The sequence below is a fragment of the Vombatus ursinus genome, unplaced genomic scaffold (genome assembly GCF_900497805.2).
Source record: "Vombatus ursinus unplaced genomic scaffold, bare-nosed wombat genome assembly UNPS02000582.1, whole genome shotgun sequence".
Taxonomy (NCBI): domain Eukaryota; kingdom Metazoa; phylum Chordata; class Mammalia; order Diprotodontia; family Vombatidae; genus Vombatus; species Vombatus ursinus.
This window is the reverse complement of record NW_020940360.1, coordinates 38,643,456-38,665,197: the sequence shown is the minus strand read 5'-3', so window position 1 is coordinate 38,665,197 and position 21,742 is coordinate 38,643,456. Positions and strand designations below refer to the sequence as shown.

Genomic DNA, 21,742 nt, shown 5'->3' with positions numbered 1-21,742 from the left:
TATAACAGCTACCTCCCAAATATGCTTAGTATGTGTCAAGGCCAAGCTATCCAAAAGACAGAAAAGTTCAGGAAAAAAAACAACAAAACCAAACCAAACAACTGTCCATGAGTTAAACCATCTATATTGTGGCTAATCAGTATTCCTCAAATCTTCAAGGTTTGAAGAAAATCAAGACTTTTGCCGATAGCCACATCCAAAGAGACTTTTTCTTCATATCAGGAAGAGCAAGCCAGCCTCAAATTATGTTGTCTGCCTTCCATAGTCAAGGGATTTCATTGTCAGTACAGAGATATGGATTTATCACAGATTCTTCAGGAATACTGGAAGGTCATGTTCTAGGACCTTTCTCAATCATCTCGGGTCCCAGAAAGCTTTGAAGGTTTCAATAAACTGTACTTCGATATATAGGTACTTTCATTTTTTAACGGTGTGCTAATAATGCTCACCACATAACTATCTATTTTGAGCATGTGCTCTCAAATATTGGGGAATGGGCAAGAGAGACTGATCACCTTTCTAATTCCTGAAATTAGGCCTTTGAATATAGGATGGTCTTCAATCAGCAAACACTTGATCTCCTGGCAAAGTGAAGGGATACAGTAGCCAAGGGCAACACAGTTTACGGTATAAATTCTGTTGTTAAATTTTACAGAGGATGAAAGAAAAATACGAGCAATATCACCTCATGAAACAGTGAAAAGCATTGTGGGGTCCAAAATTGTCCAACCAGTAAGAAAAACCACTGAGGCAGAGCTCCGAGCTAATAACCATTTATTAAAGGGACCTGACCCCTTCAATGAATAGGAGCTCAGATATTCCTCACAATCTGAGATGCCCCCTTTCTCCGGCGCCTTACTTTTAGTGGGCTTGATACCCAGACACTCAGAAGAGGCAAAGTAAAATTCAGTGTCTCATTGGTTGATAAACCTTGCTTTTGACCCTCCAGGGCACCAGAAATGATGCATCAGCTTGGGTGGTCACAGAATGGGCAAGACAAGGTCATCTGCACTGACTAAGTGGTCATAACGTAGGCCTCTCCTCATGGTGGGCAAGAGAGGGTGGAGAGGGTGGTCCAGAGATACAAAAATAAGTTAGGGGACTTTCCACCATATCACATCAAGACATCTTACCCAGGCTGGGTTTGGTTATCATCAGTATTCTTGTGGTTAGACAAGTGAACTTTATAACTGGTTAGTGAACAGTAAACTTATAGCTTGCAGTCTAAAGCTTGGAGCCTAATATAAGACAGATTCTACCTAACCTTATCTAATTATTTCTATATCTAAGATATGTAAAATAATTATTAATATATGTAATACTTATGCTCAGTTGACTAGACTGAATAAATATATATGTATAAATAAATGTATATTAATAGATAAACATAATACTAATAATCACTACCCTTATGGAATCACATTAAGCTGATTAATACTAATTGGAGATAAGTTTGAAATAAAGTAGGGGTCCAAATCAATCATTTCCCTCAGTATTGAGGTGGAGGAAACATACACACACACACACATACACACACACACACAGAAAGTTTGGGAAGAGATCCCAGTAAGATATCATCATTAAAAGGATAATGAACTGAAGAAAAATCTATCAAGTGTCTATAATAAACTATTTTATCCATCAATAATAATGACACCATCACATTTGGACCCTAACATCAGAGTCATGAATGAGCACTATGAGAAAGATAAACGAACTTCAACTTAACTAAATCAAGCATATAGAAAGGAGGTCCATGCTGGAGACAACATAATTTTGAGAGTATTAAAAAAGCAAGCCTCAAGACATCTGAAAGAAAGAAAGTTACTAAATACTTAGAAAAATTATGGGTATCATTACTACTGAAAAAGACATTGAAAAATATGCATGTCTAAATTCATATTCCTATTTCCCCATTTCCACAAAATCTCTATGAAAATAATAGATATACTTGAAGGTATGAGAAGAGAATAGGAGGTCTCTAACAAATGATACTCAATGACCAAATTTTTATAGTCAGACAATTGACTGAAAGGTATCAAGAATAGAAGATCCCACTGCGCTCTTTTTTTCCTTTTGTTGACAATAAAAAAGCACAGTCCACAATCCTATGATGATTCTATTTTTTTTTTTTTGCTTTTTTGGTGAGGCAATTGGGGTCAAGTAACTTGCCCAGGGTCACAGAGCTAGTACATGTCACGTGTCTGAGGCCAGATTTGAACTCAGGTCCTCCTGACTCCAAGGCTAGAACTCTATCCATTGTGCCACCTAGCTGCCCCCATGATCCCATTTTATTAAGTAGAGCAAAATCCTGATGTAAAGATTCTCTTAAAGGTATTTCCCCTGCCTTTTTTCTCCTCATCGGAAACAGTGACCCTCCTGACTTGTCCTCCACTTCCATTCCCAACTTAAATCTACTCAGTTTTGGAACTCCAACCTGCAACTGAGTTATCCTCACTGGAGGATGATTAAGTGAAAAATTTAGCTAGTCTTCAGCACTTGGCACAGGCCTGACACACAGTAGGCATTTAAATGCTTTTTTATTCATTCATTCACTCATCCAGTAAGTTGTCTCCCAAGCATGTATTAAAATCACACAAGATTTCTTGAAAGATGTAGCTAGAGATAAATTTGTTCAATATAATAGCATTCAATAATAGCAAACAAGGAGATATACGCTTGCCAAAGGTGTTTGTTATAGGCATGGTAGATGTATAGCATAATATAACACAAATGGAAGTAGAATTCCCTACAGATAGTAAGGTCCTCCAGATGTTGTTTTTTGAGCGGTTATTGTCTATTGGCTAATTTGTCAGCTCCTATGGGTATAATTAGTCAAGTCAGCATGCATTATTATATGCCTATTACTACCAAAGTGCTATGGGGATACAAAAAAAAAGGCAAAAAACCAAATACAAACCCAGGCCCTGCTCTTAAGGAACTCAGTCAAATGGGGGAGACAACAAGCAAATGACTGCATACAAATAAGATGTACATGTTAGAAATTGGAGATAATCAATAGAAGGAAGACTTCATGCAGAAGATTGGATTTTAGTTGAGAACTGAAAGCTATGTAGACCAGGAGAATTCTAGGCCTGGGAAACAGTGAAAATGCACAGTCTGGGGATGGAGATTTGTTTCTTTTTCTTGCTTTTTCTTTTTCTGTTTTATTTCCTTGGTGAGGAACAGCAAGGAGGTTAATTTCTTTGTACCAAAGAGTACGTGACCAAATTGGCCTTTTCTCTGTTTCTCACAAATCACATTCCATCTTCTGTCTCTGTTATCTCCCCTGCCTGGAATATACTATCTTCATAGAATTCCTCTCCTCCTTCAAGATGCAGCTTAAGCATCATCTTCTAAACAAAGCCCTTCATGATTCTCCATCCCCACACAAACCACCAACTTCTTTCTACCAAACTACTTTGGGTATATTTGTATTTATTTTATATTTATTCTGTTTACATTTATGTAAGTACTTAATTTCTGCCCCATCAGAATGCAAGATCCTTGATAGTGTGGATTGTTTCATTTTTGGTATTTGTAGCCCCATCACCTAGCAAAGAATCTGGCACACAGGAAGCACTTTATAAATACTTGCTGACTGATAGGTTGCTGATTTCATTAAGTCCAGGAAGATTGCAGCGCCTCCTATATGACATCTGCAATCCCTCAAAAGATCCCCCTAACTATTCATGGGCAGGTGGAGAGAATGCAGGCCTGGAGTGAGAATAGACCTGAGTTCAAATCCAGCCTGATACTTACTATGTGGCTCTGGACAAGTATTTAACTGTTTGCCTCAGTTTCTTCATATGTAAAATGAGCTGACAAACCATTCCAGTATCTTTGCCAAGAAAACCCTTGGGATCACGAAGACTAGGACATGATTGAACAACCTGGAGGTGATAGGGAGCCACAGAAGTTTGAATGGAAAGGTGATATGGCCAAACCTGTGGTTTAGGAAGATCATTTTGATAGCTGTGTAGTGAGAAGATGGACTGGAGTGGGGAGAGACTCGAGGCATGGGGACCATCAGGGTATTCCAAATAGTCCAGGTGTGAGGTGAAGAAGGTCTTCATGGGGCAGCTAGGTGGCACAGTGGATAGAGCACCGGCCCTGAAATCAGGAGGACCTCAGTTCAAATCCGGCCTCAGATCAAACACTTGACACTTACTAGCTGTGTGACCCTGGGCAAGTCACTCAACCCCAATTGCCTTATTAAAAAAAAAAAAAAAAAAAAGGTCTGCACCAGAGTGGTGATGGTATCAAAAGAGAGAAAAGGGCATATGAGAGAGGTGTCAGGAAGGTAAAATCCACACATTTTTGAACAGATGGTTCCTTCTTTTTAGCCTTTAAAATATTTTTGGTACGGAGTCCTGATGATGGCATTGGTGGGTTCAAAAATTAATCAACGTTGTCAGTATAATCCTGTTGCAATACTGCTCTTCAAGATATTTGCACCAATCTACCTACAGTTCCACTGATAATTCATTCAAGTGTAAGAAATCCTCAAAAATTCCTGGGGTAATTCGGTATTAGGCCTAGACAACGTATGACCTTTTCATTCTAATCTTCACTATTGTTACAAGATTCATTGTCTTCACGTAGCAGGATAGTTTCTGCTGTTTAGGCTTCATGCTAGGAGCCGCACCTGTTAGAGGAATGGATGATTGGCCGTGCCTGGTCGTTAACACTCACCTCCTACGGTTGAAAGCTCAAGAAACTGCTGAGGGCTCAACATTTGAACTGCGGTTTTGGCTTTGCCATAGAACGGGAATAGCCTATAGGGAAGGGCTGTGTAGAACCATCGACCAACCACAAGCAAGCATCAGGCCAAGGGCTGGGACTCCAGCAGACCAATTAGAGACGCGTAGTCTAGCACCGGCCAGTCAGAGGTAGGACTGAGGGAGAAATAGGCGGGTCAACTGCCTTAGAAAATAAACAACAGTCCGCAGTAGAGCATCGTTAACCGACGAGCACTCTCGGCTCCTCTAAAACCCCAGGAGGCAGTAGAGGTTTAGCTAAAATACTCTTCACCTTTCTCATTAGCGTACCGCCTCGTTAATGTCGGTACGATGGCCTTCCTGTCTTTTGTTCATGTTAGCTTAGAGAAAGCAAATGCAACTTTTTCCGGGCTGTCACATCGTTTAGAACCACTAACCCTCTCTCCCCAAAGTGGGAGTGGCGGCCGGAATAGCGCAGGCCCAGTCACCGGGTGGGGGGTGGGGGGGTTGGGGAGAAGGGGCAGTCCCTGCCCGGGGCTTTCTGGGATCTGTATTTCTTCAACGTACAGGTTACGAAGCTTCCACCACCTCGGGGACTACAGCCCCCAGAAGGCTCAGCGGCTCTCTGGGGGCGGGCGGTCTGATTGTTAATGAGCTCGAGGAAGCCGCGGTGCGGCCCACCAGGTTCCAAAACACGGAAATGAAGGAGGGAGGCGGGACTGAGGGTGCCTGCGGGAGCCGCCAAGGAGGAGACGGAGGAGGAGGAGGAGGCCGCCGCGATTGCGGCGGTGCTCCGTGCTGAAGGCGAGGGACGCTCGAGTTGGGAAAACCAAAGCGGGGGGAGGGGGGGAGCGCCAGTGCGCGCGCCCGGGCGCCAGGCGTCTGTGAGGGGAGAAGTGGAGCGGCGGGCCGCGGGAGGAAGCGGCGGCGGCGGAGTGAGTGAGCGGCAGCGGCCCCCGCGTCCCCCGCGTCTCTATGGGGGAAGCAAACAATGGATTATGACTTTAAGGCGAAGCTGGCGGCGGAGCGGGAGCGGGTGGAGGATCTGTTTGAGTACGAGGGCTGCAAAGTGGGACGCGGCACCTACGGTCACGTCTACAAGGCGAGGCGGAAAGATGGGTAAGAGCCGCCTGAGGGTGCCAGGGGTTGCGGCGGGGACGGGGAGGGGGTAAAGGCGGGCGCGCTGAGCAGCCTCCGGCCCCGGGGGTGCCCACCTCGGGACCGGGCTCGGCGCGGGGGGTGCGGAATCGCGCCCGGGGTGACTTGGGTGGCGGCTGACGGCTCGCGGCGCCCAGCGCCCGGTCTCTCGGTCCTCTAGGTCCTCTTGTCCTGATCCTGCTCCGCGCGGGAGGCGTGCGTCTCCCCCTCCCCGCTCCCGGTACGCGGTGTCGGCGAAGAGGCGCCCGTGCGGACCTGGGCTGGAGGGAGGAGTCTGCGGGCTCTGGTCTCCTGGGGAGACGGCGAGGGGCGGGCAGAGCGCGGCGAGCGCGGCTCGGCTGCAGCCGCGGGCACGGCAGTGACGGGCGTCCCTCGACCTCCAATCGGCGGAGGCCCCTTCTCCCGGGGGGTGGGGGGGACAGTTCAAACCCGGCTGCGGGAGCCTGGGGCAGAGGCGGGGACGTCTCGGGGTGGGGGAGGCCCCGGGGATTATTTTTTGTCTCTTTGGCCACTACGGGAAGGTCCTCCATCCAGTGTTACCAGGCTGCTGCTTTGGGCACTCTAAATCAAGGGAAGCGCTCCTTACCTCCACCCCCAAACAAAACAAAAAAAAGACAACAAATCAAAACCAAACTATTAAGAAGGGGAGCCCTTCTTAATAATAATAGCTAACCTTTATGTGGTGCTTACTAAATGCCAAGTAACTCTCAAGCTCTTTACAAATATCTCATTTGATCCTCACAACAACCTTGGGAGGTAGGTCCTGTAATAATAATGATAATGATAATAATAATAGTAGTAGTAGTAGTTGTTGTTGATAATACTAACACTTATATAGCTTACTGTGTGTCAGGTAACTGGAATAAGCTTTTTAGAGTTATGATCACATTTGATCTTTCCAACAGCCTTGGGAGGTAGGTGCTGTTATAGTCGTTGTCATCATCATCATCATCATCATCATCGCAGCTAATATTTATGTAGCTTACTATGTGCCAGGTAATGGGATAAATTCTTTACAGTTACCTGTTTTGGTCCTCACGACAACCCTGGGAAGTAAGTGCTGTTTTTAATAACAGTAATAGTAACAACAACAGGTAACGTTTATATAGGGCTTACTATGTGCCAAGTAACAGTGCTCAGCTGTTTAAAATTATCATCTCATTTGATCCTCACAACAACCTTGGAAGGTAGGTGCTGTTAATAATAATAACAGCTAACATTTATATAACTTACTATGTGCCAGGTAACTGGGCTAATCTCTTTTCAATTATCATCACATTTGATCTTCACAACAACTCTGGGAGGTAGGTGCTGTTATAATAAGAATAATAATAATAACAATAATAGCTGCTAACATTTATATAGCGCTTAGTATATGTCGGGCACTGTGATTATCTCATTTGAGCCTCACAATAGTTCTGGGAGGCAGATGTTTTTATAATAATAATTATAGCAGCTAACACTTACATAGTGTTTACTATGTGCCAGGCACTGTGCTAAGTACTTTATAATTATCTGGTTTGAGTTTCACAACAACCTTATGAGATAGGTGCTGTAATAATAATAATAGTAATAACTAACATTTATATAGCACTTGTCTGTGCCAAGTAACTGCACTAACCACTTTACAATGATCTCATTTGATTCTTACAACAGCCTTGTGAGATAGGTACTGTAATAGTAATAAAAGCTAACATATAGGGCTTGCTGTGTGGACCAGGTGCTTTGTAATTACTATCTCATTTAAACCTCATAATAATCCTGGGAGGCGGGTGATGTTATCCCTATTTTACACGTGAGGAAACAGAGGCAAACAGAGGTTAAGTGACTTACCCATTGACACACAGCTGGTAAGTGTCAGAGGCTGGATTTGAATTCAAGTTTACCTGATGCCAGGCCTAGTACTCTATCCACTGTGCCACCTAGCTTCCTTTCTCCTTCCTGGCCTCCCCTTGGTCCCCCCCGCCCCCCCCTACAATTTATCTCCAGTAATTTTGCATAGTTATTTGCATGTTGTCTCTGTGATAAGACTGTGAGTTTCTTGAGGGCAGCCACCTTTTTTTTTTAAACTTTTCTTGGTATCCCCAGCATTTAGCACAGTGCCTAGCAAATTGTAGGAACTTAATAAATGCTTGTGGGCTTGACTGGGATTGTGAAACATCCTCAGAGAGTGTCACCTTGTGACCTGGGGCAGGGGGCTGGTCAAGGTGGCTTCACTTAGAGTAAGGAAAGACCTGAATTGAAATTCAACCTCGGCCATCTGCTGGCTGTGTGACTCTGGGCAAGGCACTTAATCTCTTTCAGCCTCAGTTTCCTCATTTGTAACATGGATAGCAGCTACATCACAGGGTTGTTGTTAGGATTAAATGAAATAACATGCCCAGAGCTTTGCACATTGTAAAATCCTCTATGTAAATGCTAGCTAGCTGCCTCCATCTCCTGACAAATCCACTTGATTCTTCTGCTTCACCCCTTCCATCTATAGCCTTGCTTTTTATTTTAAATTGGTGGGGAAAGTTGCATAAAAGATGGTAGCTATATGTGGATATTCTATAGTGAATGAGTTCACATAGATGTTACCTGCAAGCCTGCCCAGGACAGACAGAAGTAAAATTAATTTCTTGGTTTTTTTTGTATTATAAGTAAAAACCCAATATTCTTAGGGAGAGCTAAAGAATGTCCTTATGCCTGAACCCATTGAGTGTTGTTTATAGTTATGTACTTTCCAAGAGAAGAAAGATGTGAGACTGTATGTCCTCTTTTGATATATTTCTAAATAAAGGGCAGCTTGGTGGCACAGTGCATAGAGCACAAGCCCTGAAGTCATGAGGACGTGAGTTCAAATTTGGCTTCAGACCAAACACTTGACACTTACTAGCTCTGTGACCCTGGGCAAGTCACTTAAGCCCAATTGCCTAAAAATTAAAAAAAATATGTATTTCTAAATAAGTTGAAGATATATCAACTAGGCTGAAATTTGTCAGGCTTTATTCCTATGCATTCTAATGATAATAATATTTTTGTAATTATTTAAGGTTTAGAAAGTTTTAATCACAAGCCTATAAGATAGTATTCCTGTTTTGCACAGCTAATAAGCCTTTAAGCAGGATTTGAACTCAGGTCTCTGCTGACTCCAGGTCTAGCATTCTTTCCAATACATAGTTCTGAGAAAAGGAAAGAGGAATAAATAGTAAAAATGGGAAGTATGCCATCATACTTGGAGTTTGAATTTTTGCTGAGTTTTTTTTTTTGCCCTCAAACTAGAGTTGTACTGTCAATGTCAAGTTTAAATTCTGGGCAACCTCGCCCCACAAGAATTTGAGAAAAGATTTTTCTTCCTTTCTGTAAGAAAAAATACAATGTTATACAAATGAATCAGGTTAGTGATAGAGACTGCATATTTTAGTGAATAGGATCAGGAAAAACCTGGGTTCAGATTTCACCTTTGACATTATTTATGTGACCATAAGCAAGTCACTCTGAGCCTGTTTTACCCTATGAAAAATGAGGATGATAATACCTGTTGTATTTACATCACAGGGTTGTTGTGAGGCTCACATGACATAAGGTATGTAAAATGCTAAGTGAATTTCCATCATTATTGTTACTGATATTTTGAAAACAGGCAGTTTTTTTTTTCTAGGCCCTTCAGGTTTTTATCTCCTTTGTCATTATTTATTTTAGTCATCAGATATAAATTAATGTATACATTGTCTCTAGTGGGATCTATTCTTCTTGTTTCATTATTGACCTTATAGACTAGTTAGACCAAAGAACATATGATCTGATTATAACTGTTCTTTTTTATGACATTTAAAAATAAATTAGGTTATTATCTTTCCCTCTTAAAGTATTCTGTAATGTTTTTTACCTTAAAGACTTTGATATCTGTATCTTTATTTTGATTTGGTTAAGCATTATTGTTATGTAGTATCTAGAAAGCTAGTCTTAGAGCCAGGAAGACCAAGTTCCATCTCAGACACATCCTGATGGGGCAAGTCACGTAATCTCTCAGGGCTCTAGGCAACTTCCTAAGGCTTTAAGTTGTAGAGAAAGTGGCTGTGTATTTTGGCCTAAGTTAACCATATCAGTAAAATTGTAAGGACTGCCCCTATTCCAATCTACTTAGAAATAGAATTACTTTTAGAAAAGTAGCTAAATGATACTGTTTATCCAGGATGTGGCTGAATAAATAGAAACCACTTTTAATATAGTCAACTTATGTGCTTATTTTTATTCTTTTCTAATAAAATCACAAATGCTAATAAGATTTTCTCAAATAAAATGCATTTTCTTCTTGAGTGAAAGTGAAACTTTATTTAATGAGAAGGGGTATTTGAATAATACAATAGTTTTGTCTCTACTTAAAAGAATAGTTAAATATTTTACTAGATTCAGCAAAGGCTTTAGGTGGAATTTGGATCCATTTTTAACATTTAAGCACTCACATATAGTAGGGTTGCTTTCAAGAACTGGGAACGAGAAAATTGAAAGAACAAAAAGGCTTCAGTTAATGGCTGTGATTGAACAAGCCCTGCAAGTTGTATACCATTTCTTCACCACTAATTTATTGAACAAGAATCTAGGTGTTAACAATTTAGTCATTTCCTCTTCTTGGTCAGCAGTGAAAATTCCTAGTAATGCTTCTTTGAGGCAGTCTACCAATGTTTTTTAGTGGTAATACAGAAACAATGTGTAAATATGGTATTAACAAAAAGAGCTATATAGTACAATATTGTAACTAGAAAAAAACACTTAAAATATTACTCATTCCGTTATCACAGTCTATAAAACATTAGAAGGGTTGTGTCATTTGTCTTTTACATGTATAGATTGTATTCATGTTATATTCATTACTTAGTACTAAGATTTTAGGACAGAAGTCCCCAACAGATTCCTGGATGAATTTTTTTCTTGAAGTTAGCCTATAAATATTTTGCAGTTGCTTTTTAAGTATGTTGTTTCTTTAAGCAAAAATGGAAAAAGGCATTTGAACATTTCCAAAAGGAAAAAAAAAAGCAATAAAATACCACACAGATTCTAGGTATTTGTAATCTTTCTGTATATCAAAATTGAAGTATACTTTATATACATGCACAGTCATTTGGGATTGCTTTATGAAACTAAAAAAAAACTCATTTAGGATAGAAACCTCACTCTTTTTTATCAGATAAAGGAAAATTTGCCAAATTGCTTCATTTTATTGTCAGTAAGCTCTTTATTAGAAGTCATTCCAAGGTGTAGTTTTGAGTTAATACTTTTGCTAATACTATTCTTCAACTTTGTAAACATGTTGACTGTAACTGATATCTGTATTACATATATATATGTGTATACATACACATATATATATTATAGACTTCAAAATTGGAATAGAAGTAGAGAGCATTTCACGATGTTGGAGTTTGTGTTAAAGAGTTGTCTTAAACTATGTTACTCTCATGAAATCTTCCGCTAAAGTATTTAAGTTCTTATTTGAGCATGTCATAGGCTATTTTTCATAGGTTTCCAATTCTGGTGGTAGTATATTTAGAAATACATTTAAAAAATTTTGCATCTCACTTTGAAGACCTTCAGAATTTTGAGAAACTAAATAAATACATTCTGAAACATTATGAATTAGGCAAACTCCTAATTGGCCGTCTGTGTTGTCTTCGCCATTTCAGTCCATTTTTCACACATTTGCCAAATGATTTTCTTTATGAAGGTCTAACCATGTCACTTTGCTGCTCAGTATTCAGTGGCTCTTTATTAACTCCAGGATCAAATACAAACACTGGCACTTCAAGCTTTTAATGCCCTGGCCTCAATCTCTGTCCAGCCTCATATAACTTTCCTTCCTGCACTCTGTGTGTGGTCCAGTCAAATTGGCCGCCTTCCTCGAGCAGGATACTACCTTACCTCAGCCTCTTAGAATCCTTTACTTCTCTGAAGACTCAGCTCAAACTCTGCCTTCTTAAAATTTATTTTTTTAAATAATATTTCATTCCCCCCATTATATGTAAAAGCAATTTAAAACTTTTTTTTTAAGTTTTGAGTTTCAAATTCTATCCTTCCTCTTCCCCCTCCCTGAGATGGTTAGCAATCTGATAAAGGTTATATGTGTGCAATCATGTAAAATATTTCCATGTTAATTGTTTTGTGCAAGAAGACGTGAACAAAAAGAGAGAAAGTAAAAAATGGTATGCTTCAGACATCAGTTCTTTTTCTGGAGGTGGATAGTGTTTTTCATCGTGAGTTTTTTGGAATTATCTTTGATCGTCGTATTGCTGAGTCATTCACAGTTCTTCGTCATACAATATTGCTGTTACTGTGTACAGTGTTCTCTATGCTTACTTTATATCAATTCATGTAAGTCTTTTCAGGTTTTTCTGAAGTCATCCTGCTTGTCATTTCTCATAACACAATGATGTTTCCTTACAACTATATTCTACAACTTGTTCACCCATTTCTCAATTGATGGATATCCCCTTGATTTCCAATTCTTAGACTCCACAAAAAGAGCTGTTATAAATATTTTTGTATAGATAGGTTCTTTTCCATTTAAAAAAAATCTCTTTGGGATATAGACCTAGCAATGGTATTGCTGTATCAAAGGCAGAGGTGGGGAACCTGTGGCCTCAAGGCCACATGTGACCCTCTAGGTCCTCAAGTGGGGCCCTTTGACCAAATCCAGACTTCACAGTACAAATCCCCTTAATAAAAGGATTTGTGCTGTAAAACTTGGACTCTGTCAAAAGGCTACACCTAAGGATCTAGAACCACCCTGATCAAAGGGTATGCACAGTTTTATAACCCTTTGGACATAGTTCCAAATTGTTCTCCAGAAAGGTTGGATCAGTTCACAATTCCACCAACAGTGCTTTAGTGTTCCAGTTTTCCCACATTCCCTCTAACATTTACCATTTTCTCAAGCTATGACTTTTAAGGGAAAGCTCCCCCACAATTTATTTGTGCCCTCTTTCCCAAAATTACCTTTCTGTATGTGCTTATATATGAACATATTGTCTCTCCTCCAAAGTTATGTGAGCTCTTTGTATCTTTAGCACACGGTAGAGAACCTGGCAGACATCTGTTTTGCTAAGATATTGGTAATAATTTGAATCATGAACATTTAGAAACACATTCAGATAACAGAGAAACTTATTTTGCTTAGCCAACAAGCATATCTCAGTCATTGTTTGTTGGATTTTTATACATTTTTTTTTCTTGAGTAATTGTTGAAAAATTCTCTAGCATGTCTTTCAAATTGTCTAATCATGTGCGTGATTCTCAAGAACTATGTTTCTAATTTTTGGCAGTTGAACTTTATACAGGTCAGAGTGGTTCATGAATTTCCTTTAATATAAATTGACAAAGAAAACTGGCGGATTTTAAATAAATTTCTTAACTTAATCTTCTCTTAGGAGTATTGGAATGCAGTTGCTTCATATGTGCTATTATTTGCCATTTCAGAGATATGCCTAGAAAACATATTTTTCATATAGATATTTAACCAAATGTTCACATCATGTGTATTTTTGCTCGTATGTTTAAAATTAAGTATTAATAGTGTTTTAGTTATATTGAATGGTTACTGAATAGAGTTTTGATGATTTTTTTCATTTCTGCTATTCAAATACCTTGAAATTGTGCTGTAGCATTTTTGTGGGCCAAGGAAAAGTAGCTTTCCTTTTCACTAACAGATATATAGGTTTGTTTTCAGCAGGGAAATTTCTCTTTCAAGTATGCCAAGTCTCTGTTGGTCAGCACAATTCACTGATTAGTGATGTCACCATTCATACATTTGTATCACTACATTTGCAAATATTAAGTTTGTAATTGCATTTGTAACCAGTGGAAAACTATTGAGAGACTAAAGTAGCAAAAGGAGTTCTGATATGATTTTCCAGTAAAATTATGCTGTCCTTTTGTAAGTAATAAATTGATTTGTAAATCTCATCAAGTTCTAGATTAAATCATTAGAAATTAGGGGAGACAAGAATTGGGAGGATAAGTGTCAGGTCTTTTATGATTTAAAAAATCTTTCACTGGTTAAAATGTGTTGAAGTCTTTGTTGAGACTGGTACTGAAGAGGATATATAATGCAAGTTGTAATTTGAAAGGTGCTTTTACAGTGTTGAAATTGGAGGGGAAATACAATACATTATATTTCAACATAAAACATATCTGTGTTGGTGTATTCTGTATTCTTACTGCTTTTTATTTATCTTATGTACCCAAAGTTGCTAGATAGTTTATTTCAGCATAGCTGAACTCAGTTAACCTATTTCTCAAATAACAAAGTCTGTTGGTAGACTGTTTACTTGAGTATGTCAGTGGCAGAGTAGACAATGAATACCTCAAAGGTAACTATTTTCTTTTTTCAGCTAACCTTTGGAATTGGCCTATGTATGGTTATTTTGTTTTAAAATATCATTAGTAACAATAGCAAGTATAGTGCTTTAAAGTTTGCAGAGTACTTTACAAATATCTCATTTAATCCTCACAGCAACCCTGGAAGGTATGTGCTGTTATTACAGAGGAGGAGACAGAGGCAGAAGTTGAGTGACTTGTCCAGGGTTACACAGCTTTTAAATGTCTGAGTCAAGTTTTAAACTCAATTCTTCCTGACTCCAGCCCCAGCATTCTATCCATTGAGGTGCCATACTAATGTAATTGTAATGGTATGGCTATATTAATATTGGCATAGAAATACTTTTGTGTTTTAGGAAAATGTTATTTTTGGATATTAGAACTCAAAGTTGTGAAGTGAATGAAAAATTGTTTTTCTTGAACTAATATTTTGTATTGTTAACATATTTATTACTGTTGTTATCTTCTAAGGCCAGTTCTTAGCTCTAGAACAATTTTTAAAAAATAGTGGACTTGTTTTGCTGGATCATTGGGTATCACTTCTAGGGCTGTATCCCAAAGAGATCATACAAATGGGAAAAGGACCCACATGTACAAAAATATTCATAGCAGCTCTTTTTGTGGTGGCAAAGAATTGGAAATTGAGGGGATGTCCATTAATTGGGGAATGGCTGAACAGGTTGTAGTATATAAATGTAATGGAATACTATTGTGCTATAAGAAATGATGACCAGGCAGACTTCAGAAAAACCTGGATACTGATACTAAGTGAAGTGAGCAGAAGCAGGAGAACATTGTATATAGTAACAGCCACATTGTGTGATGACTGACTTTGACAGACTCTTCTCTCAGCAATGCAAGGATCCAAGACAATTCCAAAGGACTCTTGATGAAAAATGCTGTCCACATCCAGAAAAAGAGCTATGGAGTCCGAATGCAGATCGTAGCACATTATTTGATCTCTCTCTCTCTCTCTCTTTTATTTCTTCTTTCTCGTGGTTTCTTGCATTGGTTCTAATTCTTCTTTACAATGTGACTAATGTAATAATAAGTTCAGTATGAATGTATATGTAGAGCCTATATCAGATTACACACTGTCTTGGGGTGGGGGTGGGGAGAGATGGGGAGAAAATTTGGAACTCAAAATCTTATGGAAGTGAATGTTGAAAACTAAAATAAATTAAAAAAAATAAAAAAAATAGCGGACTTGACCTTTAAGGATTTTGATCCTTAATAAATAGCTGATAGTCCTGATTCCTGTGAGGACTGTTTTCAAAGTATGTTTATGTGGTATGAATTGTACAGGATGAAAGACTGTCTCTAGAGAAAAAGCAGGATGTAATTCAGGATATAAGTGTGCAGCAATTATTTTTTTTAATTGAGGATTCAAGTTTTTGTCCAGAAAGTAATTTAGACAGATCAAAGAGAGAATTAAAAACCTGTGTAATCATTAAATAGTAGTTGTTCTTGTAAAGTATAATTGTTTCTAATAAATGGAACTTCTTTAAGTAGAAATGCACCAAATTGATATTTTTTTCCCTTTGTTTCATTTTATTAAAATGAAGCTTTGTGGCTAGTTATCTCACTTGGCTAGTGCATGGTACTAATCAGGTCATGGACTTAGTCTCCATTTCAGCTAGCTAATTTTGCTTTGTTCTGTGACTACAGAGTAGCTCTGACCTTGGTCAACTATAATGCAGATATTTAGAAGGGAAACTAGATGTGATTGTGATTGGATCTGTATTAATCTGTCAGCAGGACTGGGGGTGGAAAAGCTCATCCTTTAGTGCTGAGTTTATAGAATCTTCAGCTTGCAGGAAGGACAATATTATTGCAAGATTTTAGTAGTTATAATTGAATTTGAAGAGACACTAGTCTGGAAAGAATAATTTGTGTTTATTGTTCTTGGCTGACAGGTTTTTGAAGTTTTGCTTTTTATTTCCTTTAAAAAGATAATAAGCAATGTTATCTTTTGTAAAGAGGAATTCCATAGTATTTGGATAACGTGAATTAACTTTTGTGCAGTTTTTGTAGCAGTACTTAGAAAGCTGTGCTTAGCTTTTATGTCATATATTTTAAGCCTCCTACATTTTTAGTGCAATGACAGCAAAATGGAAATGCGTGTGCTATGTGCTAGTGATCCTTTAGATGTTTCATGGTCTCTGATATGTCAAATAGGAGAATAAGACACTCATACTAGGGAAGGAGTACTGGAACAGAAGTCAGAAGATCTGGCTTCTAGTACCAGTGGATCTCTGGTTTCAGCTTTGCCTATCTCTTAGGGTTGTTTAGAGGATCTGGATTGCACCTGAAACATAGTAAGCTTCAGTCAAGTATCCTTGTAATAGATGTGGCCCAGGAATCTGAATTCTTACCTCTGCTTAATTGAGGTCACTGTCACCTCCACTGACTTCTTTATCCTTTGCTATTACATGGGGAAAGGTAGTAGAAGTGTTACTCTTTTTTAAAAAAAAATTTTTAGAAGGGCTATTCTTAAGACCTGAACCTCTCTAGAAGATCAACATAGAGTTGATCATAGAGTATTAAAGGGTTTCATCTCCTTTAAAAGATGACACAGAAGAGTCATGGGAAGGAAATTAGGACGTTGGGCAAGTCATTTAACCTCTCTGAATCTTCCTTTTCCCCATCTATAAAATAAGGATAATACTTGCATTATCTTTTTTTTGTTGCTAAAAAGCACTTTGTAAACCTTAAAACACCATATAAATATGATTTGTCACTAGAACTTATTTTTATAAGCATTTGTTATCTCTCCTTCCTACTACTCCCCCAATTGAACAATTAAAAAAAGGAAAAAGACATCATAACAAATATGCAAAGTCCAGAAAAACAAATGCCATGGCTAGGAATGTGTGTTTCAGTCTGCATTTAAGCCTCATACCTCTCTGCCAGGTGGTGGTGGGTGATGTGTTGCAGTTTCAGTCCTCTGTTCTATTAATGCATTAATGAGAGTTCTAAAGTCTTTCAAAGTTTTTTCCTCTGTTAATGTTGTCATTGTACAAATCATTCTTCTTATTTTACTATGTATCAGTTCATAGAAGTCTTCCTAGTTTTCTTTTGAACTGTAAATTTCATCATTTCTTACAGTATAGTAATATTCCATTATATTCATATATCATAACTTGTTTAACCATACCTTAATGTCTGGTACATCCTTTCGTTTCCTGCTTTTGGCTACTTTGATAAGGGCGGCTATAAATATTTTTTGTTCATTTATGTCCTTGATCTCTTTGGAGTGTAGGCGTAGTAATGATATAGGTGGATCAAAAAGTATACGCTGTTTAGTAAATTTTTGGGCATAGTTCCTGGTTAACTTTTTTTTTTCAACTTAAATACAAAATGAGAAAAGAAAAAGAAAACATTGCCATGTACACAGCAGACCATGAGAGGATTTAGTATAAAACAATAAATTTCCATTTCAAGAAAACCTATGTAATAAATACTACACATTGTTTTCAAACTGCCCAGCTTTTCTTTGTTTACTTGTTGGATTTTTTTTGTTCTCTGTTGTGTACTTTTTACTTTATTACCCCCTCCCCCAAGAAGGCCACAATTAAGTGTGAATATATACACATACATAAATATCTATAAACATACACATATCTACACATATACACTCATACTCATACATGTAAGACTGTACTATGCTTATTTCCACCAGTCATCTGTTTTTCTGAAGGTGGATAGTATCTTCCTTCATAGATCCAAGTCTTTCCACATTTTTCTAAATCAGCTCACCATTTCTTACACCATAGCAATGTTCAAACAGAGATTATCTATGAACGTTTTTTCCCCAATTCTCTGCATTCCTTCTATTCTTGACTACATAGGTTTTATTTATGCAAGAAAATTTTAATTTAAAATAATCAAAATTATCCTTTTTATACTTCAACAATGCTCTCCCTTATAAAGTAGTTTTAAGGTCTGATATTGTTGAATCGAATTCCTTTACATCCTTTTTCCTGGTTTCTTTGAAGTTCCTGACATTTTACTCTTTCAAGTGAACTTTGGTATTATTTTTTCTTAGTAAAAATAATTTTTTAGAAATTTAATTGGGATAACATTGAATAAATAGATTAGTTAGGTAAAATTGTCATTTAAAAAATTATATTGGCTTTACCTACCCCTGCACAATAAATATTACTTTCATTGTTGAGATCTGAGCTTATCTGTGTAAAAAGTGTTTCATGTTCATATAGTTCCTGTGTCTGTTTTGGCAGGTGTACGCTCAGGTATTTTATACTATCTAGCTATTTTAAATGGTCTAAAACAATATTGAATAATACTGCCGACAGTGTAGTTTTTCTATTTTTCACTTTTGATTAAATCGATTTTAACTTTAACTTTGTCTGAGACCATAATTACTATCCCTGCTTTTTTCTTACATAATAAATTCTACTCCTACCCTTTGTTTTATCTTTGTGTGTATCTCTCATTTTTATAGTTTCCTGAAACCAATATATTATTGAATTCAAAATTTTAATCTGTTATCCATTTCTGTTTTGTGTAAATTCATCTCAATCACATTCTAAGCTACAATTACTTGTTGTGTATTTTCCTTCTTCCTATTTTTTCTCATTATCATTCTCACCTTATTTACCCTATCTGTCCTGACTCATCTGCTTTACTTCTACCTGCTACCTTGCCTACCTTGCCCTCCTGTTCCTTAAACTACACCCCCCAAAAGTCCCTCCCTTATCCTGTCTCCCCCCCCATCCTCCTTGCCCCCTCTTATTCCTTTCTGAATTGGAAGACTTTTATACATGTATATATGTGTGTGTGTGTATACATATACACACATATATATATACATATGTCACACGTTTGCATGTGCGAGCACACACACACACACACATATACATATCCCTCTTTAACCCATTCCCAGTGAGAGTAAGGTTTCAGTACTACCTGCCCTCCTCCCTACTTGGTTCTTCTATATCAGTTTTTCCTTTTATACCTTATTTATATGAGATAATTACTCCTTTTTCTCTCTCCTTACACAGCTTAATTTTTTTAGTATCACTCCATCATACTCAGCTCAGCCTAAGCCTTTCTTTCAAATTACCCAAGGAATGATGACAATAATAAGAGTACTGCTCATATTTTCACATATCCAAAATAAACAATTTGATCTTATTGAGTCCCTTAAAATTGGTCTTTAACGTTTACCTTATATTTCTCCTGAATGTTATATGTTGAATTTAAGTTCTAGGGTTTTTGTCACAAAAATCTGGAAGTTTTCAGTTTGTTAAATGTCCATTTTTTTTCCCCATTTTTTTTTTTTCATTCAGGATTATACTTAACCTTTCTGGACAAATTACCCATGGTCGTAACCCCAGCTCTTTTGCTCTATGGAATACAGTATTCCAAGTCCTACAGTCCTTCAAAGTAGTAGCTGCTAGGTCTTGTGTAATCCTTTTTGTAGCTCCTTGATATTTAGATTGTTTTTTTTTTTCTTGTTGCTTCCAATATTTTCTCCTTAACCTGGGAGTTTTGAAACCTGACTATGATATTTCTGGAATTTTTCCTCCTGGGATCTCATTCAGGTGGTGATTGGTTTTCAGTTTCTTCTTTGAATTTTTGTCCTGGAGCTTTAGGGCAGTTTTCATTGGTAACTTCTTGTAATATTGTATCAAGATTACTTTTTTAAACATAATTTTCAAGTATTCTGACGACTCATTTCTTCTCAATCTGTTTTCTAGATCAGTTGTTTTTCTGATGAGATGTTTCAGATTCTCTTCTATTTTTTCATTCTAATGATTTTGTTTTATTGTTTCTTCGTATCTTTGAACGTCATTAGCTTCTCCTTGCCCAGTAGTTTTCAAGGAATTATTTTCTTCAGTTTTTGATTCTCTAGTTTCGGTTGGTTGACTTTCTTTTCATAATTTTCTTGATTTCTTTGGATTGCTCTTTTTTTCCACCCTACTTTTTCCTTGATCTCTCTTATTTGATTTTTAAAGTCCTTTTTAAGTTCTTCCAAGAACTCTTTTTGTGCTTGGGAGCATTTGGCCTTTCTCACTGAAACAGGAATGGCGTTTTTTCTTTTTTAGCTCTGTTATCTTCCTCTGCATATGAACCCAGATCTTCTCTATCCCCATAGTAACTATCTATGGTTGGGTTCTTTCTCCTTTGCTTACTCATTTTTTATTTATTTATTTATTTATTTTTTTGTTTTGTTTTATTTTGTTTTTAGCAGCTATTAGTGTAATCAAGTTCTAGTCCTGAGGTATGGGAAATGATGCCCCAAGTCGCAGGTCCTTCTTACTGTTATTTTCTGAGATCTATCTCAGGGCTCAACCTGGGGCTCTCCTCTCCACTCCTAAGCCATGGCTAGGGCCCCCAGCCATGCTGCCGGGCAAATGATCTTGCTCCCTGTGGTCCCTCAGATGTCTGCAGACTGCAGCTGTCCTCTCTGTCCTAGACCTGAAACTAGAGACTCTCCTGCAGGTGCCCACAGCTCACAGAGTCCCCACCCCTCACTACTGCACTCCCCAATTGTGTGCTGGCTCCTTCTCCCTGAAACCACAGCCGGGGATGCATCTGGTCAGCACAGTTGTGCTTGGCATCCCTGGACAGTGGAAGGTCCTTCAGTCGTCTTCTACTCATCCTTCAGACCCCTACAGTGTCTGCAGAATGAAAGTTTCTAAGGCTGAGGCTGCCTCTCAACCCAGCTGCTCCCAGGGCTTGTTGTTTGTTGATTCTGCAGAGTTGGCTTGGAGGTGTTCCCACTTCATTCAGGCCAAACCTCTGTCCCTGGAGGTTGGGTCTTTTCTGGGGTCTTCTCACATTGTCTTAGGACCACTGCTTTAGCCTATGTTTGTTTCTGCTGCTCTGAGGTGATGTTTTGTCTTTTTTTGGTGGAGGAAATTTGGAGAGCCAAAAGTTAGCTACTCTACCATCTTCCCAGAATCTTCTCCTCCTGGTTAACTTAAATTTTTTTTTTTCCAAATTGCTTTCCAGAACAACTGAACCAATTTGCGGCTCCACTAATGTGCATGTTTTTCAGAAGTGTCTCCAACTTTTTTGGTGGTTGTTATCTTTGCCAGTCTGATGGGTATGAGATTTAACCTTAGAGTTCTTTTACTTTGCATTTTTCTGCATAATTACTAGTGATTTGAAGCATTTTTTCATATGTCTATAGATAATTTGAATTTTCTTAGAAAGTTTCCTTATTCATATCCTTTGACCATTTATATTGGGTAATGGCTGTCACTCTAAATTTTAAGAACCCTTAAGTAGGTTGTGATGAAGTAGAGTCAAGTTTGTCAGGAAAATTCTGAGTCACTTTTAAAGAAACCTTATACTTGTGTATAAGTGTGTTAGACTTTTCATTGAATTTTCACATAAATATCTTACTCCTCTTAAAAATGATATTCATCCAAATAACACACAAGACCAATTTTTTCCACATATATACCAATAATTTTTTTTTTTGTTACTTACTTAGGAGGGTAAATTCCTTGACAAACTTCCAAGGAAGGGAAGGA

The 21,742-nt window shown here is 38.0% G+C and overlaps 1 protein-coding gene across 3 annotated transcripts in view; it reads left to right on the top strand.

Annotated features, from left to right (window-relative positions):
• Positions 1-5,637: 5,637 nt before the first annotated feature.
• CDK19 (cyclin dependent kinase 19) overlaps positions 5,638-21,742 on the top strand; it is a 207,701-nt gene continuing 191,596 nt past the window's right edge. The window contains exon 1 of one of the 3 annotated variants that reach the window (XM_027855694.1): positions 5,638-5,840. In XM_027855694.1, the coding sequence (XP_027711495.1) occupies positions 5,713-5,840 (128 nt within the window). In that variant the 5' untranslated portion in view covers positions 5,638-5,712. The remainder of the gene's footprint in view (positions 5,841-21,742) is intronic. The other 2 variants (XM_027855707.1, XM_027855714.1) reach the window with 2 other exon arrangements.